Raw genomic sequence first — 22,649 nt, 5'->3', positions numbered from 1 at the left:
ACCCTTATGTTGTATAAACAGGACATGCACACTTTAACAAACCAATCATTTCAGCGCCAGGGTCTGCCACACAACTGTGGCTGAAATGATTGGCTCGTTTGGGCCCCCACAAACAAGCTGGCAATTAATCTGTCCCTGCACAAACTGGCTCTACGGAGGCAAGATGTCATCCTCATCCTCCTCATCCACCGATTCCTCACCCTCTTCAGTGTGTACATCCTCATCCTCACAGAGTATTAATTCGTCCCCGCTGGAATCCACAACCACAGGTCCCTCTGTACGTTCTGGAGGCTGGTCTCCCTGGAAGAGTTGATAATTCAGTTTATGAACATCATCTTCTCCACATTTTGTGGAAGCAACCTCCTACGCCTTTCGCTGACAAGGTTCCCGGCTGCACTAAACACTCTTTCGGAGTACACACTGGAGGGGGGGCAACTCAGGTAAAATAGAGCCAGTTTGTACAGGGACCTCCAAATTGCTTCTTTTTCCTGCCAGTACAGGTACGGACTGTCTGACATGCCTACTTGGATGCTGTCACCGATGTAATCCTTTAACAGACAGACGCACGCTTGTCGCTGCTGCTTTGAGGATGCAAGTGCAGCTACAGCCCACACAATTCACAAAGACAGAAAAAAAAAGAAGAATATTTTTATTGTTTGTGTAGCACACTTTGAGGGTGCAAGTGCGGCTACAGCCCACAAAGACAGAAAAAAGAAGAATATTTTTATTGTTTGTGTAGCACACTTTGAGGGTGTCACCACCCTTTAACAGACAGATGCACGCTTGTCGCTGCTGCTTTGAGGACAGTATCATATGCAGTGACAGTAGACTTGTCAGAAATTGTTGGCACGTCCTTCAGTCCAGACCAGATGTCCAAACCAGCCCTTGACTTATGACACAGGCGCACGCTTGGCGCTGCTACTATGTTGATGCACGTGCGGCTACATCGCACACAAGTCACAAACACTTTAAAAAAATAGTTTTTTATTTTTTGGAGCACTTTGAGGGTTACACCACCCTTTAACAGACAGATGCACGCTTGTTGCTGCTGCTTTGAGGATGCAAGTGCGGCTACAGCCCACACAATACACAAAGACAGAAAAAAGAAGAATATTTTTATTGTTTGTGTAGCACACTTTGAGGGTGTAACCACCCTTTAACAGACAGACGCATGCTTGTCGCTGCTGCTTTGAGGATGCAAGTGCGGCTACAGCCCACACAATTCACAAAGACAGAAAAAAAAGAAGAATATTTTTATTGTTTGTGTAGCACACTTTGAGGGTGTCACCATCCTTTAACAGACAGACGCACGCTTGTCGCTGCTGCTTTAAGGATGCAGGTGCGGCTACAGCCCACACATTTCACAAAGACAGAAAAAAAAAGAACAATATTTTTATTGTTTGTGTAGCACACTTTGAGGGTGTCACCACCCTTTAACAGACAGACGCACGCTTGTCGCTGCTGCTTTAAGAATGCAGGTGCGGCTACAGCCCACACATTTCACAAAGACCGGAAAAAAAAGAACAATATTCTCATTGTTTGTGTAGCACACTTTGAGGGTGTCACCACCCTTTAACAGACAGAAGCACGCTTGTCGCTGCTGCTTTGAGGATGCAGGTGGAATCTAGACGGGATTTGGAACCGGGGACACACTAACTCCATCAATTGTCTAAATCCCACTGCACTAATGGCGGATACCGGACGCACGTCTAACACCAACATAGCAGTCAAGGCCTCAGTTATACATTTTGCTTCAGGATGACTGCTGTCGTACTTCATCCTCATCGCTAGGGACTGTTGGAGGGTCAATTGTTTAGTAAAAGTAGTGATTCCTACTTCCTCTCTGGGATGATGAACAACTCCCAGCAGCAGCAACAGCACTAGGAGGAAGTGGTTCTTGATCTTTCCCTATAATTATTTTTATCGGAGAAAGTTTTGTCCTTCATTTATTTTATATTGATATATACGTGCGACTAAAGCGCACACAAACACAGAAAATATTTTTTTATTTTTGCTGGAGAGTAGTGCACTTTGTGGGTAACACCACCCTTTAAGAAATGAGCCAGCCGGCTCTTTACTTATGGGACACAGGCGCACGCTTGGCGCTGCTCCTTTGTTGATGCACGTGCAGCCACAGTGCACACAATTCACAAACACAGAAAATATATATTTTTTTGGTTTGGAGTGTACTTTGGGGGTTACAGCACCCTTTAACGGTCAAGCCAGCTGGCCCTTTACTTATGACACAGGCGCACGCTTGGCACTACTTTGTTGATGCACGTGTGGCTACTGCGCACACAATTCACAAACACAGAAAATATTTTTTTTTTTGGTTTGGACTGGAGTGTACTTTGGGGGTTACAGCACCCTTTAACGGTCAAGCCAGCCGGCCCTTTACTTATTACACAGGCGCACGCTTGGCACTACTTTGTTGATGCATGTGCGGCTACTGCGCACACAATTCACAAACACAGAAAATATTTTTTTCTTTGGTTTGGACTGGAGTGTACTTTGGGGGTTACAGCACCCTTTAATGGTCAAGCCAGCTGGCCCTTTACTTATGACACAGGCGCACGCTTGGCACTACTTTGTTGATGCACGTGCGGCTACTGTGCACACAATTCACAAACACAGAAAATATTTTAATTTTTTGGTTTGGACTGGAGTGTACTTTGGGGGTTACAGCACCCTTTAACGGTCAAGCCAGCCGGCCCTTTACTTATGACACAGGTGCACGCTTGGCACTACTTTGTTGATGCACGTGCGGCTTCTGCGCACACAATTCACAAACACAGGAAAAAATTTATTTTTTGGTTTGGACTGCAGTGTACTTTGGGGGTTACAGCACCCTTTAATGGTCAAGCCAGCCGGCCCTTTACTTATGACACAGGCGCATGCTTGGCACTACTTTGTTGATGCACGTGCGGCTACAGCGCACACAATTCACAAACACAGAAAATATATATTTTTTTGGTTTGGAGTGTACTTTGGGGGTTTCAGCACCCTTTAACGGTCAAGCCAGCCGGCCCTTTACTTATGACACAGGCGCACGCTTGGCACTACTTTGTTGATGCACGTGCGGCTACTGCGCACACAATTCACAAACACAGAAAATATTTTTTTTTTTGGTTTGGACTGGAGTGTACTTTGGGGGTTACAGCACCCTTTAACGGTCAAGCCAGCCGGCCCTTTACTTATGACACAGGCGCACGCTTGGCACTACTTTGTTGATGCACGTGCGGCTACTGCGCACACAATTCACAAACACAGAAAATTATTATTTTTTTGGTTTGGACTGGAGTGTACTTTGGGGGTTACAGCACCCTTTAACGGTCAAGCCAGCCGGCCCTTTACTTATGACACAGGCGCACACTTGGCACTACTTTGTTGATGCACGTGCGGCTACTGTGCACACAATTCACAAACACAGAAAATATATATTTTTTTGGTTTGGACTGGAGTGTACTTTGGGGGTTACAGCACCCTTTAACGGTCAAGCCAGCTGGCCCTTTACTTATGACACAGGCGCACGCTTGGCACTACTTTGTTGATGCACGTGCGGCTACTGCGCACACAATTCACAAACACACAAAAAAAATAATTTTTTTAGCACTTGGGGGGAGCACCCCTGATGGACAGAGCACCCCCTGGACAACACTACAGCACCCCTTTAGGACTGGGACACTGCACAGGACTTTGGAGTGGACACAGCCCCTATGGAGAACTGACTGCACAACACAGTCCAGCCAGCCCCTATGGACTTTGAAGTAGTGGACACAGCCCCTATTAACAACAGCAGCACAGCACAACACAGCCAGCCCCTATGGACTTTGAAGTAGTGGACAACAGCAGCACAGCGCAGCACAGCACAGCACAACACTACTCTGCACTACACTACACTACACTACACAGCCCAGCCAGCCCTAACTCCCACCCTCCCTCTTCACTGTCCACAGCCGAGTGAGAAAATGGCACCGACGCGGGTACCTTATATAGGTTCCAAAACCCGCGAGACTCGGAAGGCGGGATGATGACGTTTTGCCTCGATTTCAGATCCGAGTCAGGCGGGAAAAGTCGAGCCTGACTCGGATTTGCCTCGGATCGAGGGGCTCGGGGGGGTTCGGATTTCAGAAATCCAAACCCGCTCACCTCTAATATATATATATACACACACACACAAATATCTATACAGACATTTATACTCACACATCTATATATAGATGCACCTGATTTACTTAGTCCTGGAATCTGGATCACTTAAGCTGGATCACTTTACTGAAGGTCATTGTGTAGAAGTAAGAAGGAAAGGAGTCAGGCATTGAAATCTCCTGCATTGCTTGCCAATGTCCATCCATTGTCATTAGTTAGTTGCATGCTGTGCACACTACTTCTGCATAGTGAAACAGTCAACATGGGGGAGGGGCTGAGTGGAATAGTGTGAGGAGCTCCAGTAAGTGGAGCTGTGCTGACGCTGCTGTGACTGGTCCCCTTCAGACAGTAATAAAATACTGGAAGTCACTCCTTGCTGGGGGCCATTCAGTTAAGCCTCTGGTGGGGAAGGGGGGTCGCGGGTGGGGGGTGGGGCATCAGTAAGGGGACGGGACCTATGGTGTCACTGGCAGGCTCCATCGTGGAGGGGGGGTTGACAGGTGGGTGTCGCTGGGTTTTATGTGGGCGGGGCTTTGGACGGCCGCCAGCGGGGCAACGGAGGCAGGCTGTGTAGAAAAAAAAAATTCCTTACTACAGCAGGCGCCGCACAGGCAGCAGCTTTATTGGAGGGGGGCAGCGACAGAGCCCTGGAATGCCCCTAGGCATTCCAGTCGCCCTAGGCATTTGCTTAGAATGCCTATGCCTAGGGCCGGCTCTGGGTACAGTCAATACATACGCCAGCGTACCAGTCCCAGTTACAGCCATCAATCCAGTAGCCTACGGTCATCCAAGAAGAAGAATGGCTCCTAACTGGGGTCGGGACGAGGCTCTATACCTTACAGATCATGATAACAACAATGTAGACAGACAAACATAATTCCATTGGTTCTTGCTTGTGGGTGATTTTCTTATTGGGCAGTTCTAGGGTTATGTCCAATCTTCTCCAGATTGCATTGTCTTTCTTTAATTGATTTAAATTAACCACAGGCTCAGCATACAGAGTTTTATATTTCAACCAATAATTCACTATGGTCCATAACTCCCGAACGCATGATCCGATTCCCTTGCCGATATAACCGGAGATCTGCAAATAAGCAGCGGATCAGAATGGCGCCAAACATGGTCTGCTTATCATGTACTAAACCATAGATATCATATAACATGCACTTCACAGCATTGCTGATATAAATAAAACCTTGAATATTAACCTAAAATACTGCAGAACTTTTTAATATAATTGTGTGTATATTTATGATTATATGTAAGTATGCGTTGTGTGTCTGAGCACAAAAAGGTGCGCTGTGTGTACGTTTATATCTGAAATAGCAACTGTATATATATATATATATATATATATGCACGCATTGTGGGTACACATGCGATTGTCTATGTGCATGCATGTGTTTATCATGAATTTAATATATATATATATGTGGTCCTGTCTCTTTAAGTCAGGACCCATAGTCATGTTTAAAATGTATGCAAGCTTGAGCCAAAGGTGGCAGACCAAGATCATTTATCTGAGAATCAGTGTAGGGACTGGCCAGATGGGAATGACCGTGAAGTGGTGGCCAGCTTAACAAATTATTGCAATATTTAGGAACCAACATTCCCTGTATTTAAAGGAGTTGCAGTTTGAAAACCAAGTGAGTGAAGAGTTTGTATGATATTTTTTATGTAGATGGCGTGGTCACATGCCAAGGGCACCCCAAATGGTTGAGTGCCATGTTTTAAGCCTGTTATATAAATACATATATATCTCTCTCTGCATTACTTGGTTTTGATATTGATGGGCTACAACAATAACAGGCAATGTGTTTACATATGTGATCAAATGAGGCTTGATGAGATCACATAGGTAAGGCTAATTTGTTTAAGCCTCAGACTTAAAGACAATGGTTTATTTAGAATGCAATTTATTTTCCATAACCACATCACATTAGATACAAGGCCTACAATGGCTAACGATAGCTTAGATGTCTAACAATTGTTTCCCAATCCATTCATTCTGAATATATTAGTGTCTGTATTATACTTACATTTTCATAAGCATACTGGCCCTGATTCAGAGCCGGATGCTCTGACAGAGCGCTCGCTCTGAATCAGGGCCGGGCTATTTTTTTTTTGAACGGCCCCCTGCCCTCTCACATAGCTGTGGGTGACCACCCACAGCTATAGCGAGCGGCAGGAAGATGGTCGCGATGGTCAAGACCATCACAACCATCGGGCTTGTGACGAGACCCTTGTGGTAGGGTCTCGTTGCCGCAAGCCCTAGAGTGCTTTCGGCTAAAACATCGACAGCATGCCCCGTGTGGTATGAGACCCGGAGCGACGGCTTGCCCGTCGCTATCCGGGTCTCGCGCATGACGGAGCCGGTTCCGTCGTGCGCATGCGCACTGAGCCACCATCGACCCGCTTGCGAGCGCTCAGCGCTTGCGAGCTGGTCTGAATCAGGCCCACTGTTCTGTGTGCAGAGCAAATGCTCACCATTTGTCTTCTCTAATCACTTGTCACAGACAAATCCACAAAACCTGTCTCGTCATCACTGGATATTCAATGTAAGGATTTTTTTCAGTTGTAGCTAAAATGGCGTTAAGACCAGTTGCAAAATGGCGTCTTGCAGATCTTGATTTTAAACAGATTCTGTCTCAGCCAATCATCCGGCTTTGACAGACTGGAGGGGGGTACTGCGCTCGAATGTAAATGTTATTGTGTGCGAACTGATGAGGCTCACACAGTATCTTGAGTACTGCTGTATTTATTCAGCAGGGAGTCACAACAGGGCCTGTCCCCACTTCCACTCCCTGAGGAAGGCCCGGAAGGCCTATATGCGTCGGAGCTAACACCACCAGACTTTCACCCAAGTATCAGAGACCACATTATACCTAATAAGGAATCCGAAGACTCCTCGCTGCATGAGTGAGTGGAGCCGCTGTTACCTCTGCTGAGCCCTGGTGCCGCAGGATCACGCGAGATCGTGACACCCGGAAGTCTCGCAGGACACAGTGTGGACTGCATCCTAGAGACGCAGGACATCGGAGACCAGGAGGACACAGGAAGACAAAAGGTACACCCAGAGGTGTACAGAAAGGACGCAGAGGGTAAGTAGGTGCACCTGGGGGATACGGGACGCCGCCCTGCCAGACACTGCTTACATGCCTCGCATAGTGAGACTTTCACAGTCCAGATCATCCCACCACTGAGTGACTACAATAAGACATGATTGCATACCCAATATACCATGTGCACCAACACCCACCCAGGAAGCAATCAATCCCAGTTTAATCTGCCATTCAAGCACAGGACTATTTCCCACACTTTATGGGTACACACCCAGATTGCTTACCCCCAATACAATATTAACCCAGCATTGTGACTCCCTGTTAAATAAACACAGCAGTACTCAAGATACTGTGTGAGCCTCATCAGTTCACACGCAATAACATTTTCATTGGAGCGCAGTACCCCCCTCCAGTCATTTATTTATTAAACCTATATATAAAGTTTGGGTCACCTTGAAGGTTCTGCTGCTGAGTGAATACTCCCCACTATTTTGGTAAGAGCGCAGGTATACAACACCAACAATATTAAGTACTGCAACCTAGTGCTGCCCGACTCCAGTCATGCTAAAAAAAAAAAAAGAGAATCAATCAATGTGTCTTTTATATTTTTCTGAGTGTGTGTGCATGCATGTTAGGCTTAACCGCAGTACCGCACAAGATAAAGCCAGCAACGCAAGTTGCAACATAGTGCTGCCCGACTCCAGTCGTGATCAATCTGTGCTCTGGGCCCAAGTTCTGGAGCTGAAAAAAAGATAAAAATCAATTGTCTTTTTTACTAATAATTGTCTGTGTGTCTGTGCGTGTTAGGTTTAGCCGCACAAGATCTAGCAAGTCGGCAATGCAACCTAGTGCTGCCCAACTCCAGTCATCGTCATTCTGTGCTCTGGGCCCAAGTTCTGGACCCCTTAACCTCCCCCCCCCAAAAAAAATAGTGTCTTTTGTCTATTTATTTTCTGTGTGTGTGTGCGTGTTAGGCTTAGCCACACAAGATACAGCAACGCAACCTAGTGCAGTCGTCACAAATCTGTGCTCTGGGCCCAAGTTCTGGACCCGGAAAAAAAAATAGTGTCTTTTGTATATTTTTTTTCTGTGTGCGCACGACTGCACTTGTGTGAATTTTGTGACCGCACCTTGGCTACACTATTGGTACTCGTGACACTACTTCAAGACCACAGAAAATATGGAGGGCTGTCACTTGACAGGAGAGCAAGACCAAGAACCACATGTTGTAGCTGCCGCCAGCAGTCATCATGATAATGCAAGGCCGTCAACTTCCTTGTCCTCTATGAAGGCCCATGCCTTCAATCCTCAAGGGTATCTCAACCATCATCTTTACACAGTCCTCAACTCTATTAATAATTATATCAATCAGTTTTGAGCCAGCAAGCTGGATGCAACCTTTTGGCCCTTTAACTAGATGAAAAAAATCAATATTGTGAGCTGTGAGGTAACCAAAATTGACTGGAAACGAGTGGAAATAAAGGTTATTGAGGTTATTCATACTGTAGGAACAAAAAAGGCACATTTTATGTGATTTTAGCTGTTTTTTAAATTTTTTTAAGAAAAAAATCCAGATCCAAAATCAAAACACGAAAACAAAACACCAAGGAAAAAAATCCAAAACCAGGGGAGATCCAGATCTAAAACCAAAACCAAAACACGAGGGTCGGCACACATCTCTACCGAGAATAGACAGTCCTTTAGGATTCCCATTATGATGAAAACAAAAATGACGAGAAACACTATGTTGTTGATATTTTTGGATGATATTAAGGCAATGCTCCCTGAATCTGGTTTTTATTGTACAGGTCATTCGTCCTATGTACTGTAGTCCACATGGACATTGTAATACATATATACAATACATAGTTGCACAGTTAATGATACATCTATTTCTGCCGCATTTATTGTACCCTTTCACCTGACTTGTCAACAGGGACGGATTGGGAATTTAAAGTGGCCCTGGAATTTATTTTTAGAAGTGGCCTCATGTGGACGGGACCAAAAACAATTAGGCAGGATTAGCACACGATTAGTGGTCAAGGCTAAAACAACATGCAATAGTACGTGGAGTTACAGCAAGAGGGAGCATATCACCCTAGGCAGAACGAACAGACAAAACAAGGCTATAAAGTATTTGCCTTTCTCCTGAGTATGCCAGTTTAGGATTCAAAATTTTCTTCAAACTACTTGGGGCCAAGTGTGTTTTTAGATTCTTATTGTTTCTAAATACTATTCTGGGTTTAGTCTTCAATACTTCATTCAGAATGAGGTCTTGTTTTAGGATGTTAAAGTTGTTATTCAAGATATTTTTAATTTGAGAGGATTTGTTATTGAATTCTGATACAAAACATACATAAGACTCTATGGGGTCTATTTACTAAGCAGTGTTAGGAGACACAGTGAAAAGTGTTAAGGTGCCAGCCAATCAGCTCCCAACTCTCATTTTTCAAACACAGCCTGTGAGATGACAGTTGGGAGCTGATTGGCTGGCACCTTATCACTTTCTTATCACTTTTCACTCTGTCTCCTAACACTGCGACATCGATGACTGAGCAGTGATGTTAGTGACATGTTTTGCAAATGCAAAGGATGTCAGCTCATCATTGATAAAGAGCTCGGTGGGACACGCTGTTAGCACTTGGTCTGCCTCGGCAGTATAATTTATCTAAATATCAACAATATTTTCACTGAAAATGCTGCGAAAACCGTCAGTATATTTATTGATCAGATGTAACTTTTCTTTAAATAGGGGTTCTGGACTATAGATAGACAGTCGAACTTTTGTACTTCTCAACCTTTTTACATGTCTAACTTTAGTGTGTCTGACTTTTGTCCCTGTCGACCTTTTGTCCCTGTCTAACTACTGACTGTCTAACATCTGGTGTCTATCTAGACATTGTCTATCTAATTACTGTCTATCTCTTATACCACACCCTTAAATAGATCTCTTATTTACAAATAATTCACCTTATAGGATACATTGTTGTAGAGCCAATTCTAAGAATGTACATATTTTCTAAATGTATTTGTACTCCATTTTCACAGACTGGCCTTCTTGTTGCATGCTATCAAGGTTATGTGGATATTGTAATAGCTTTATCACAATGTCCCCATGTTGATGTGAACTGGCAAGACAATGATGGGAACACTGCTCTTATAACAGCAGCACAAGCAGGTAATTATTATTACTAATATCTTCTTTTTTATTCACTGTAACTAATTATCATTAACTGAGCATAAGATTAAACCAGTATGGTATATTTTCAACTGTTATTAGCAGCACCATCAGGGTAGAAAATGTAAAAAATAATTTTATATTAAACCATACTTCCTTTCCTTACAAAAATAAAACTAAAGACATTAATCTACTGCATAGAAATGTCCATCCGATCTACTTTGTTTATGTCTATATAGTTAAAGTGAGCCACTAGAGAGACTGGGCCATTACAGTCCAATGGTGAAAAAAATGCACATACATATGGGACTTTGAATGGGGAAGTGCCCCCTCCCCCATCCGGTCCCCTAACAGTTGAAACCCCCTGCTGCTGCTACAGCAGAGGACAGATTCATATATTTCTACATACCAGCCTTCACCACTGTGAGTTGACAGCCCAATAAAAGTGGTCTCCAAATTTAAATACAAAAACAAAGGATCATATAAACAGTAATGTTTGACACTGATATTGATGTGTAAATTCAGGTTCTTTATAAATGAAGACAGATGGACACAATTGCGAACAATAACTTGAGATTTTTTTCCATTTACACATGTTAAACATGTTGAAATATGGAGTGTGCTACTGCTCCACCTCAATGAATGCTCCTTACTTGAAGCACTCTACCTTACCAAGATGGCTGCCATTCAATCTTCTGCGCATGCGTGGCACCACCTTGTCACTGTGTATGAGCGCCACAGTGGGACACAGACATGTTCCACTTAGCTCCAGAAACCCTGCTGATAATCCTTTATAACCTGCAAATACAATACCTGCACCGCTATCTTCATACATCACTGGCTGCTGCTCCATCCAGATTAACAAGTTCATCACTGTGAGTACAGCTGTACTAGCAACTACGCTACACTACAATAAACCTGACATGTGGTTAGACACTTGGGCTGTTTGGTGTATCTGGATTCCGCTGCTGTTGCTATTATATTGTGTATTCCACTTCCAATACCACATATATCAACAGGCTATGGGCCCAAGCACACAAATGCCAGGCACCTAACACCAGAAGCACAGGGTGTCAGTGCAGAGAGTCACTAAACTTAACCTGTAAAACTAATGAGTGAGACTGTAAGACTGTTTTCAGTGCACGGCATGTATACAGGAGCCGCCTCAATGATGGGTTTCATTAAGCTGAAAGGTTTAGAGAATTACACCAAGTTGAAATTTTCAATGGAAATGCAACAAATGCATAAAAGGTTGTGGAAAGTTACAAATGACCCAGGTGACAATCCAAGATTAGGTGATATAAAACAAAAGCCAGGGAATAATAGGCTTAAGTGTTGAACAGAATATGTATTCTATTATACATGGGAAAATGTCAACTAAAGACATGTTGATACCCATGCAGGTAGCATATGAGGATGGGGTTCTGATGAAAAGAATTGATCTGAGGTGTGTATTGTATAACACTAAATTGAGTGACTACATTGACATGATGTCCATAATTCAGCAGTTGACATCTGTAGGAGTCCAGGTTGATGAACAGGAGATTGCAATGACAATGCTACAGAAATCAATGCTTGAGTTTGATTTCCTGGTGGTGGCATTAGAGTATAACATAGCCAAGCTATCTACAGAGATTGTCAGGAAAAATCTGCTACAGTTCCAAGGGAGAGAGGGGGAGCAGTTAAATGATCAAAATACTGCATTGCACGCTAAAAGTGAAAAGCCCAGAAAATGAAAATACTATTGTTATGTATGTCATTAGATAGGACATAAAGCATTTTAAACATAAACCTAAAAATGTGAATGCTACACAAAGAAAGAAGTGCAGCAGAAATGATGAGTCAGCTTTAAGTGTCACAGACACTCCAAGAAAATATTGCTGGTATATTTACTCAGGTACTACAAGACATTTAAGTTGCAAAAAAGAATGGTTCACTACATTGAACACTAGTGAACTTATAACAATCAAAAGAATAGGAAATTAAGTGTTTACAGCTACCAAAGTTGGGACATTCACTGCCGCTTGAAAATAGGGATTAGAACCAAAGTCACAGAAATCCAAGATTTGCTTTATGTACCAGATATGGGGACAGACCTCATAGGTGTAAGTATCCTAGGGCAAAGAGGCTGCAGAGTCCTGTTCACAAAAGGAAAGTGCATTGTACAGAACAAAAAAGGGACTGTATTAGCCACAGGCACCCGGTGTTGTCAATTTTATGTCCTTGACACACAACAGTGTTATACAATGATAACATCTGACCTAAAATCTTTGGAACTCTGGCACAGAAGGTTAAGTCACCTTAGATATGACCAATGTCCACAAACTCCAAGATGGGATGGTTACAGGAATATCAGTGACTGATACAGAAAAGCCCATGTAAGAAAGCTGTATTACAGGCAAACAAGGCCGCTGTCCATTTCCAAAATCAGCATGCAGAGCTGTGGCATCCCTGGAATTTGTAAATCATGCATATGGATGTTTGTGGTCTGATGGAGGTTAAATCAATAAGTGGATACTTCATAACATTCATCATTGATTTCATAAGAATGACACATTTACTTTATCAAAAAAAAGAGTGCAGTTATGCACAAGATTGCAGACTATGAAAATTTTGTGAAAACACAAACTGGTCACAACTAAAGAGGTTGGAAAATGGAGGAGAATATCTAAACAAATATGCAAGTTATTTAACACCACTTGACCATTGCATACACACCAGAATAGAATGGTGCAAGTGAATGAGCCCAATGCATACTGAAAGATACCAGCCTAAACAAGTGGTATTGGGCAGAAGCAGCATCTACAGCAGTCTATTTGAAGACAAGATACCAATAAAGGCATGATCTGGAAGAAAACCAAATATCAGACCACTCAGAGTTTTTAGTTGAACTACCTTTGTATACATATGCAAAAACAAAGGATGTAAGGTGGATCCAATTCTATGAAAATGCATCATGCATGGATATTGCCAAGAGAGTAAAGGTTACAGACTCTGGAATCCAAAGACCAAGAAGCTTGTCAAGTCAAGGGATGTCATATTTCATGAGACAGCGCCACTTAAAGAAAAGCTGGAATTGTATTTGCAGAACAAGTATGTGTTATTGAATATGCCAGCAGCTGGACACATACCTGAACCAGAGGCTACCAGCATGGACATCCAACCTCAGAAAATAACCTCTGCAAGATCAAACAGTGGATATCCACCAAAAAGATATTATGAAGAATTTGCAAATATTACATTCTGTGAGTCTCAAATTATCCAAGAAGCAAAGTCAAGAAATGACTGGTGTAAGTGGAAATTCAATAACCAAGGAAGCTGTTCACCTTAAATAGACTTTGAGTGAATGGAACTGTTGTTGTGGTTCACATATCTAGTGAGAAAATCCTGCTTGCTTGCTTGCTTATAAAAATGATTATGCCACAGTTATTGGTCATGTTTCTAAAGAAGTGTGGACTAGAATTACTTGAAATGTTAATACTGTATGCTCTTGCTTGTTTAACAGGTTGCTGCAGTAAATGTATAAGAAATGTTTGCATAATATAGAAAAGCTTGCAGAGAGGGGAGGTGTTGAAATATAGAGTGTGCTACTGTGATGTCTCCATGAATGCTCCATTACTTGAAACATTCTACCTTACCAAGATGGTAATTGGTCTTCTGCGCATGCATGGTGCCATCTTGTCACTGTGTATGAGTACCACTGTGGGACATGCTGAGTATGCTGCATACCCTGCTGTATAACCTACATATACCTGCACCAGGGCCATAACTAGGGGTGTGCAACCAGTGTCACTGCTCAGAGCTCAGAGCTCTGTGGTCAGCACTGCTACTGCCCCATGGCTCTTGCTTTTGGCTAGCAGAGTGCCTGGTATGGCACCCTGTAGCCAGTATAACTTTGGATGCTCTAAGTATGCCATGCACACTGCCGCCTGTAGGAATAGCTGTTCTTCCACCATGGTCCTGCTACACCACCACTAAGCCCTGCACCCTCATTTTTTTCCAAGTCACCTCTCCTTTCCTCTTCTCCACCCACACAACACTCAACCTCCACCTTGCCCACCACCTGCTATCACCATTCTTCATTCAGAAGCCCATCACATCCCCACACTCTCATCATCCACCTGCTCTAAATCAATCTCACCTCCACACTACATCAACCCTAATAATCTCATTCTCTTCTCTCCTCTTAACTATGTCCCTCTCTCATATGCCCTCTGGAAAGCCAGATCTGTCTATAATACTGGTCCCCATCCATGACAGCTTCATTTTCAACTCCCTAATTTACCCATCTGACACCACTTCTCCTGCAGCTATTTCTTCTGGGGGCCTCACATTCTCTCACACACCATGGTCTGGGGGGGGGGGTCACCATGTTGTAGACAGCCTTCTATCCTCTGTTCACTCCTACCAACTCTTACCTTCTGAACCCTCCCTTTCATTATTTCCATTGAGGGTCATGCTATTAGCCTCTTACAACCAGTCAACCTTCGAGTAGCTGCCTTTTTCCATCCCCCTGGCCTTAGCATCAAAATCCTTGATAACTTTACTTCCTGGCTCCTAATCTTCACATGGGCTCCCAAGACCCATTTCTTCCTCAAAGCTTTCCAGCACTCATCCTAACCCACTACTCCACGTTCCTTCCCCACTATCTAGCCTATCTGTGTCACCATTGTTTGTCTCCCCCTCCCCTTTAGAATGTAAGCTCTACTGAGCAGGGCCCTCTTTCCTCACGTGCTTCTCCTTGTCTTACATATACCTTAATTTACTGCTAACTCCCCACAATGGTGCTTAGCACTTGGTTGCTGACACCCTGCTGCTTATTTTAAGTGTTATGCACTAATGTTTATAAACCATGTATTGGCCCCTGTATTGTTTGTACTGTTAAACAAATGAGCACACAAGAAAAACAGTTATTATGTACTTTATAAGGCGCTGCGATGGAACCCTTGTGGTGCCATATAAATAAAGGATAATGATAATAATAAGGTAATCACTTTTCAATTAAGGCGAGACTTGTAGGCTGATGATGAAGCCCCACCTATATTTAATGTCCAATTTACCCATTTGGCTGTCAGGGGACAGAAAACTCTGCGATTTTGTAAAGTAGCCCAGGAAATGTCCTGACAGATTTGGATCCTCTGACCATCCACATCAATGCCATCCAAGTGATGGACTTTTCTAAGAATGTTAACTTTCTGCATGTAGTAGTGTAGGTGACAGATGACATCCATGGGACTTTCTGTCTGGGGCACCTTACATCACAGAACTCAGTGCTATTGGAATAGTGTACAACTCTGAATCAGGCCCAGAGTGCATTTGCAAAAATAAACAGGAAAGCATAATGTGTGTGCTACAAAATAAATGTATGCAACCGTCATGGAAAGGCAGAAGTGTCAAAAAGATTAAGATCTATTATGTTAATCCATAAGAGAACTTTTTATTTCTTGAAATAAAATATATTTTACGCCACAAAAGATATTTTATTGTTTGCAACAATATTTGTGTGCACAGCAGCTTTGCAGCTGGTTGCAAATTAGATTTTTTTTATTGCGGAAATATTTTTTGTCAAAAGATAAATTTATTACAAAATTATACTTTTATACAACAATGTAAAATTTGGAAACAAAAACTACTTTGGCACTTCTTATAAGTAAAAACTACATAAAAAAATGTAATCACATAATATAATTTATTTGAAGAACATTTATTTAAAGGGGGTATCGTACAAAATGTTGCCATTCAGAATGTCAACATTGACAATGTCGACATGTTCTGAATGTCTACATTCATGATGTCGGCATTGGCATAATGCCAAAAACTGCCAAAATGTAGACATCGTAAATGTTGACAGTCAGCACTATACAGTTTTACATTGATGTGGCAAGTGACCCTGATCCTAACCCTAAAGTCATTAAAAATCATCTCTCAACATTATGTTATGTCGATATTCTGTTATTGTAGACATTTTGAATATCAACATTCATGTCTGAAAATTGTTCAAAATTAATAGAACTGATATTTTTATTGGTGTGAATGATCCAAAGTAAACCAAGATGCTAATAGGAATAATAAAGAAGTGAGCAGGGACGGACTTGGGCCGTAGAACAAGCTGAGTAGAGAGCTGGGTGGCCGAGCTGCTTGGCCAGATTGGTCATCAGCCCTTTTGGCATTTGCCAGAAGTGCCAGATGCACAGTCCAGCCCTGGCAGTGAGGTAGCCAGTCAGAGAAGTATTCACCTTTATGATAATTTATGCTCTCTGCCATCTGTATGTGTATTTATGCTCTCACCCCACCTGTATTCATATTTATGCTCTCCCCCCTACCTTTGTGTGTATTTATATTTGATATTCGCCCCACCTGTATGTGTTGCTGTTTCCCACTCCTGTGTGTGTTGCTCTCTCCCCCAGCTGTATGTCCTATGTCCATTCATGTGCTCTCCCCATTATCTGTATATCTTCTATGCTCATTCTTGTGCTCACTATTGCCAGGAAGAAAAATGGCCAGATGTGTAGCAATTACACCAGTTAAACATTAGGGGCAGTATTGGAATATGGCCATACTCCAGTAGCAGCTGCACTCCCTGCACTTATTGTAGATACTGTACACCTTTGCATGTACGTTTAATAATGCTCTCCCTACTGTATGTTCAATATGCAATTCCACACCTGTTTGTGCATCTATGCCCCCCCTACTCAGGGGCAAAAGCAGGATTTTTAAAGGTAGAAGGGTGGTTTATATCTATACATCATCTATCTATATCTATATATATTAGGGGTGAGCGGGTTCGGATTTCTGAAATCCGAACCCTCCCGAGCCCCCCCGATCCGAGGCAGATCCGAGTCAGATCCGAGTCAGGCTCGACTTTTCCCGTCTGACTCGGATTCTGAAATCGAGGAAAAACGTCATCATCCCGCCTTCCGAGTCTCGCGGGTTTTGGATCCTATATAAGGTACCCGCGTCGGCGCCATTTTCTCACTCAGCTGTGGACAGTGAAGAGGGAGGGTGGGAGTTAGGGCTGGCTGGGCTGTGTAGTGTAGTGTAGTGCAGAGTAGTGTTGTGCTGTGCTGTGCTGCGCTGTTTTGCTGTTGTCCATAGGGGCTGTGTCCACTACTTCAAAGTCCATAGGGGCTGGCTGTGTTGTGCTGTGCTGCTGTTGTTAATAGGGGCTGTGTCCACTACTTCAAAGTCCATAGGGGCTGGCTGGACTGTGTTGTGCAGTCAGTTGTCCATAGGGGCTGTGTCCACTCCAAAGTCCTGTGCAGTGTCCCAGTCCTAAAGGGGTGCTGTAGTGTTGTCCAGGGGGTGCTCTGTCCGTCAGGGGTGCTCCCCCCAAGTGCTAAAAAAAAATATTTTTTTTCTGTGTTTGTGAATTGTGTGCACAGTAGCCACACATGCATCAACAAAGTAGTGCCAAGCGTGTGCCTGTGTCATAAGTAAAGGGCCGGCTGGCATGACCATTAAAGGGTGCTGTAACTCCCAAAGTACACTCCAAACCAAATAACAAAATATTTTCTGTGTTTGTGAATTGTGTGCGCAGTAGCCGCATGTGCATCAACAAAGTAGTGCCAAGCGTGCGCCTGTGTCATAAGTAAAGGGCCGGCTGGCTTGACCGTTAAAGGGTGCTGTAACCCCCAAAGTACACTCCAGTCCAAACCAAATAAAAAAATATTTTCTGTGTTTGTGAATTGTGTGCGCAGTAGCCGCACGTGCATCAACAAAGTAGTGCCAAGCGTGCGCCTGTGTCATAAGTAAAGGGCCGGCTGGCTTGACCGTTAAAGGGTGCTGTAACCCCCAAAGTACACTCCAGTCCAAACCAAATAAAAAAATATTTTCTGTGTTTGTGAATTGTGTGCACAGTAGCCGCACATGCATCAACAAAGTAGTGCCAAGCGTGCGCCTGTGTCATAAGTCAAGGGCCGGTTTGGACATCTGGTCCAGACTGAAGGACGTGCCAACAATTTCTGACAAGTCTACTGTCACTGCATATGATACTGTCCTCAAAGCAGCAGCGACAAGCGTGCGTCTGTCTGTTAAAGGGTGGTGTAACCCTCAAAGTGCGCTCCACAAACAATAAAAAATTCTTCTTTTTTTTTCTGTCTTTGTGAAAGTTGTGGGCTGTAGCCACACCTGCATCCTTAAAGCAGCAGCGACAAGCGTGCGTCTGTCTGTTAAAGGATTACATCGGTGACAGCATCCAAGTAGGCATGTCAGACAGTCCGTACCTGTACTGGCAGGAAAAAGAAGCAATTTGGAGGTCCCTGTACAAACTGGCTCTATTTTATCTGAGTTGCCCCCCCTCCAGTGTGTACTCCGAAAGAGTGTTTAGTGCAGCCGGGAACCTTGTCAGCGAAAGGCGTAGGAGGTTGCTTCCACAAAATGTGGAGAAGAAGATGTTCATAAAATTAATTATCAACTCTTCCAGGAAGACCAGCCTCCAGAACGTACAGAGGGACATGTGGTTGTGGATTCCAGCAGGGACGAATTAATACTCTGTGAGGATGAGGATGTACACAACACTGAAGAGGGTGAGGAATCGGTGGATGAGGAGGATGAGGACGACATTTTGCCTCCGTAGAGCCAGTTTGTGCAGGGACAGATTAATTGCCAGCTTGTTTTGTGGGGGCCCAAACGAACCAATCATTTCAGCCACAGTCGTGTGGCAGACCCTGGCGCTAAAATTATTGGTTTGTTAAAGTGTGCATGTCCTGTTTATACAACATAAGGGTGGGTGGGAGGGCCCAAGGACAATTCCATCTTGCACCTCTTTTTTTTCTTTGAATTATGTACTGTTTGGGGCCTAGTTTTTCAAACTGCCATCCTGTCTGCCACTGCAGTGTCACTCCTAGATGGACCACGTGTTTGTGCCGCCCACTCGTATCTCTTAGCATAGTCATCCAGCTACCTCGGTGCAACCTTTTGGATATAAAAACACTATTGTGAGGTGTGAGGTGTTCAGAATAGACTGGAAATGAGTGGAAATTAAGGTTATTGAGGTTAATAATAGCATAGGAGCAGAAAAACACACAAATTCTGTGATTTTAGCTGTTTTTATGCTTTTTTAAAAAAAAAATACAGATCCAAAACACAAAACCCAGAACCCAAAACACGGAAGGGTGGTTTTGGCAAAACCAATCCAGATCCAAAACAAGAAGAAAGATCCAGATCCAAAACCAAAACACAAAAAGTGGCCGGTGCACACCCCTAATATATATATGTGTACAGTATATATTATAAACACACACTAGGGCTGATTGAAAAGTAATGAGACTGATTCTTTTAGTCAGAATCAGTTGACTCCACAGGATCTGGACATTTTTCAAAATAGCAGCCTTCACATTCAATACATTTTTTGCAGCGTTTCAACAACAATTCAAAGATGTGCAGTAGACTGTTTTGTGACATCACTTTTAGCATTGCCGCTGTGGAATTTTTAACTTCATCACCTCTCTGAGCAAAACCTCCACGAGCTTATTGCCAGCCCAGTGCTCCCAGCTGCATGTGGATAAAGCCGGATATTTCAAGACACACGAGAACAGAGCCGGACCAAGCTCTCTACATCTGCTGTAAGATTCCGCTTGACTTATAGCAGGTCGGCTTGACTTTACCGCTATCCAAGGAAGGTCACCCAAGGTGGTAATTTACAAGGGTTTATTATAGGGATGAGTGGTTCGGATTCAGTGGAATCCGAACCGCTCCAAACACCGGTGATCTGAATACACGAGAGCCGCAGCTAGGGTGTTCCCGCCTGACTCGGATCCCACTTCGAGGCTGAATGTCATCCTCGTGACGTCAGATTCTCATGAGAGTTGATTTCTCTATAACGCGCCACGACCAGGACTCGGCGCCATTTCACTCACACGCTGCGCACTGCTCTGCTGAGTCGCTCTGTTGGTAAAGTGACTGTATAGGGGGCACTGACTGCAGACTGATGTATTGTGTGCTGCGCTATACTCTGCTGATTAAGTAACTGTGTCCAGAGACTCATAAAGTGACTGTGTATAGGGGGCACACTGCATGCTGATATATACTGCACTTTACTTTGCTGATTAAAGTGGCTGTGTTCAGACTCACAAGTGGCTGTGTTGGCAAAGTGAACAGGTCCGGATTCATGGGGGGCGACAGGGGCGATCATCCCTGGGCCCCCACACCTGAAGGGCCCCCACACCCATTGGGGTTAACGTGAACCGGAGGAGTCGGAACCAGTTCTGCCTCCTCCGGCCAACCTAACTCCGCCGACGCAGGGAGGCACCATTTGCCAGGCACCCGCTGAGATTGTAACCAGCGGGCGCCCGGCCCATCTCCGCAGTGGCAGCTTTAGCCGGAGACTGAAGCTGGAGCAAGCGACTTTTCTACTGGGAGCATTACTCGGGGGGGTGGATTACAACTGGGGTCAGTACTCGGGGGGGGGCATTACTACTGGGGGCATTACTCAGGGTGGGAATTACTACTAGGGGCATTACTCATGGGGGCATTACTATTGGGGGCACCACTTCTGGGGGCATTACTCAGGGGCATTACTATTAGGGGTTTTACTCTTGGGGCTCTACTACTTGAAGGCGGGGCATTACTACTGGGGCACTACTACAGGGGGCCACTACCACAGGGGGCATGACTACTGGGGGCATTACTACTGGGGGCAGAACTACAGGGGTATTACTACTGAGGACATTTATACAGGGGGCATTACTACTAGGGCATTACTATTGGGCACACACAGGGGGCATTACTATTTGGCGCACAACTACAGGGGTATTACTACTGGGATAGATATACAGAGGGCATTACTATTGGGGACACAACCACAGGGGGCATTACTACTGGGGGTCATAACTACAGGGAGCATGACTACTGGGGGCACTTCTAATGGGAGTATTGCATAGGGGGAACTGCATAACGGGCACTACTACTGGTTGCACTGCATAAAGTGCACCACTACTGTGGGCTCTGCATACCGGGGTACTACCAGTGTGAGAAATGACACTACTGGGGTCCCCATTGCGCATACCCCCAGTTTGACACATTTAATAGGGGCCCCCACATGTTTGTTGCCCAGGGGCCCCCACAGACCATAATTGGGCCCTGACAGTGACTATATAGGGGGCACACTGCACGCTAATGTATGCTGCACTATACTCTGCTGATTAAAGTGGCTGTGTCCAAACTCACGAGTGTGTACAATAAAGGTTGTTGGTGCTGTACCCCAATGTGTGTACCCCAAGCACCGTGACTCCTTGGGCTGTACCCCACTGTGTATACAAGTAATGTGACTCCTTGAGCCATACACCACTGAGTGTACAAGTACTGTGACTGTGTTGGCAGTACCCCACTATGTATACAAGCACTGTGACTCCTTGGGCAATAGCCCATTGTGTATACAAGCACTGTGACTCCTTGGGCCATAGCCCACTGTGTATACAAGCACCATGACTCCTTTGGCTGTACATCACTGTGTATACAAGCACTGTGACTCCTTGGGCCATAGCCCACTGTGTATACAAGCACCATGACTCCTTGGGCTGTACACCACTGTGTATACAAGCATTGTGACTCCTTGGGCCATACACCACTGTGTATACAAGTACTGTGACTCTGTTAACTGAAGCCAACTCTGTATACAAGCACTGTGACTCCTTGGGCCATACACCACTGCATATACAAGTAGTGTGACTCTGTTGGCTGTACCTCACTGTGTATACAAGCACTGTGACTTTTTCGGCTGTACCCCACTGTGTATACAAGCACTGTAACTCCTTGGACTGTACCCCAATGTGTATACAAGCACTGTGACTACTTGGGCTGTACCCCACTGTGTATACAAGTACTGTGACTCTGTTGGCCATATCTCACTGTGTATACAAGCACTGTGACTCTGTTGGCTGTACCCCACTATGTATACAAGCACTGTGACTCCTTAGCCCATTATGTATACAAGCACTGTGACTCCTTGGGCCATAGCCCAGTGTGTATAGAAGCACTGTGACTCCTTGGGCCTTACCCCACTGTGTATACAATTACTGTGACTCTGTTGGCCATACCCCACTGTGTATACAAGCACTGTGACTCCTTGAGCCATAGCCCACTGTGTATACAAGCACTGTTACTCCTTGGGCCATACCACACTGTGTATACAAGCACTGTGGCTCCTTGGGCTGCACACCACTGCGTATACAAGTACTGTGACTCTGTTGGCTGTACCCCACTACTATGTATACAAGCACTGTGACTCCTTTGGCCATAGCCCATTGCGTATACAAGCCCTG

The 22,649-nt window shown here is 44.3% G+C and overlaps 1 protein-coding gene across 1 annotated transcript in view; it reads left to right on the top strand.

The window, feature by feature from the left end:
* ANKRD33B (ankyrin repeat domain 33B) overlaps positions 1-22,649 on the top strand; it is a 336,403-nt gene that overhangs the window by 185,920 nt on the left and 127,834 nt on the right. Inside the window, exon 2 of the mRNA XM_088445661.1 lies at positions 10,260-10,389. Coding sequence (XP_088301787.1) covers positions 10,260-10,389 — 130 coding nt within the window. The remainder of the gene's footprint in view (positions 1-10,259; positions 10,390-22,649) is intronic.

This window comes from Taudactylus pleione, unplaced genomic scaffold, assembly GCF_031769625.1.
Source record: "Taudactylus pleione unplaced genomic scaffold, aTauple2 ptg000386l, whole genome shotgun sequence".
Classification (NCBI taxonomy): domain Eukaryota; kingdom Metazoa; phylum Chordata; class Amphibia; order Anura; family Myobatrachidae; genus Taudactylus; species Taudactylus pleione.
Note: the sequence above shows the minus strand (reverse complement) of the source record. Positions and strands in the feature narration are given on the sequence as shown.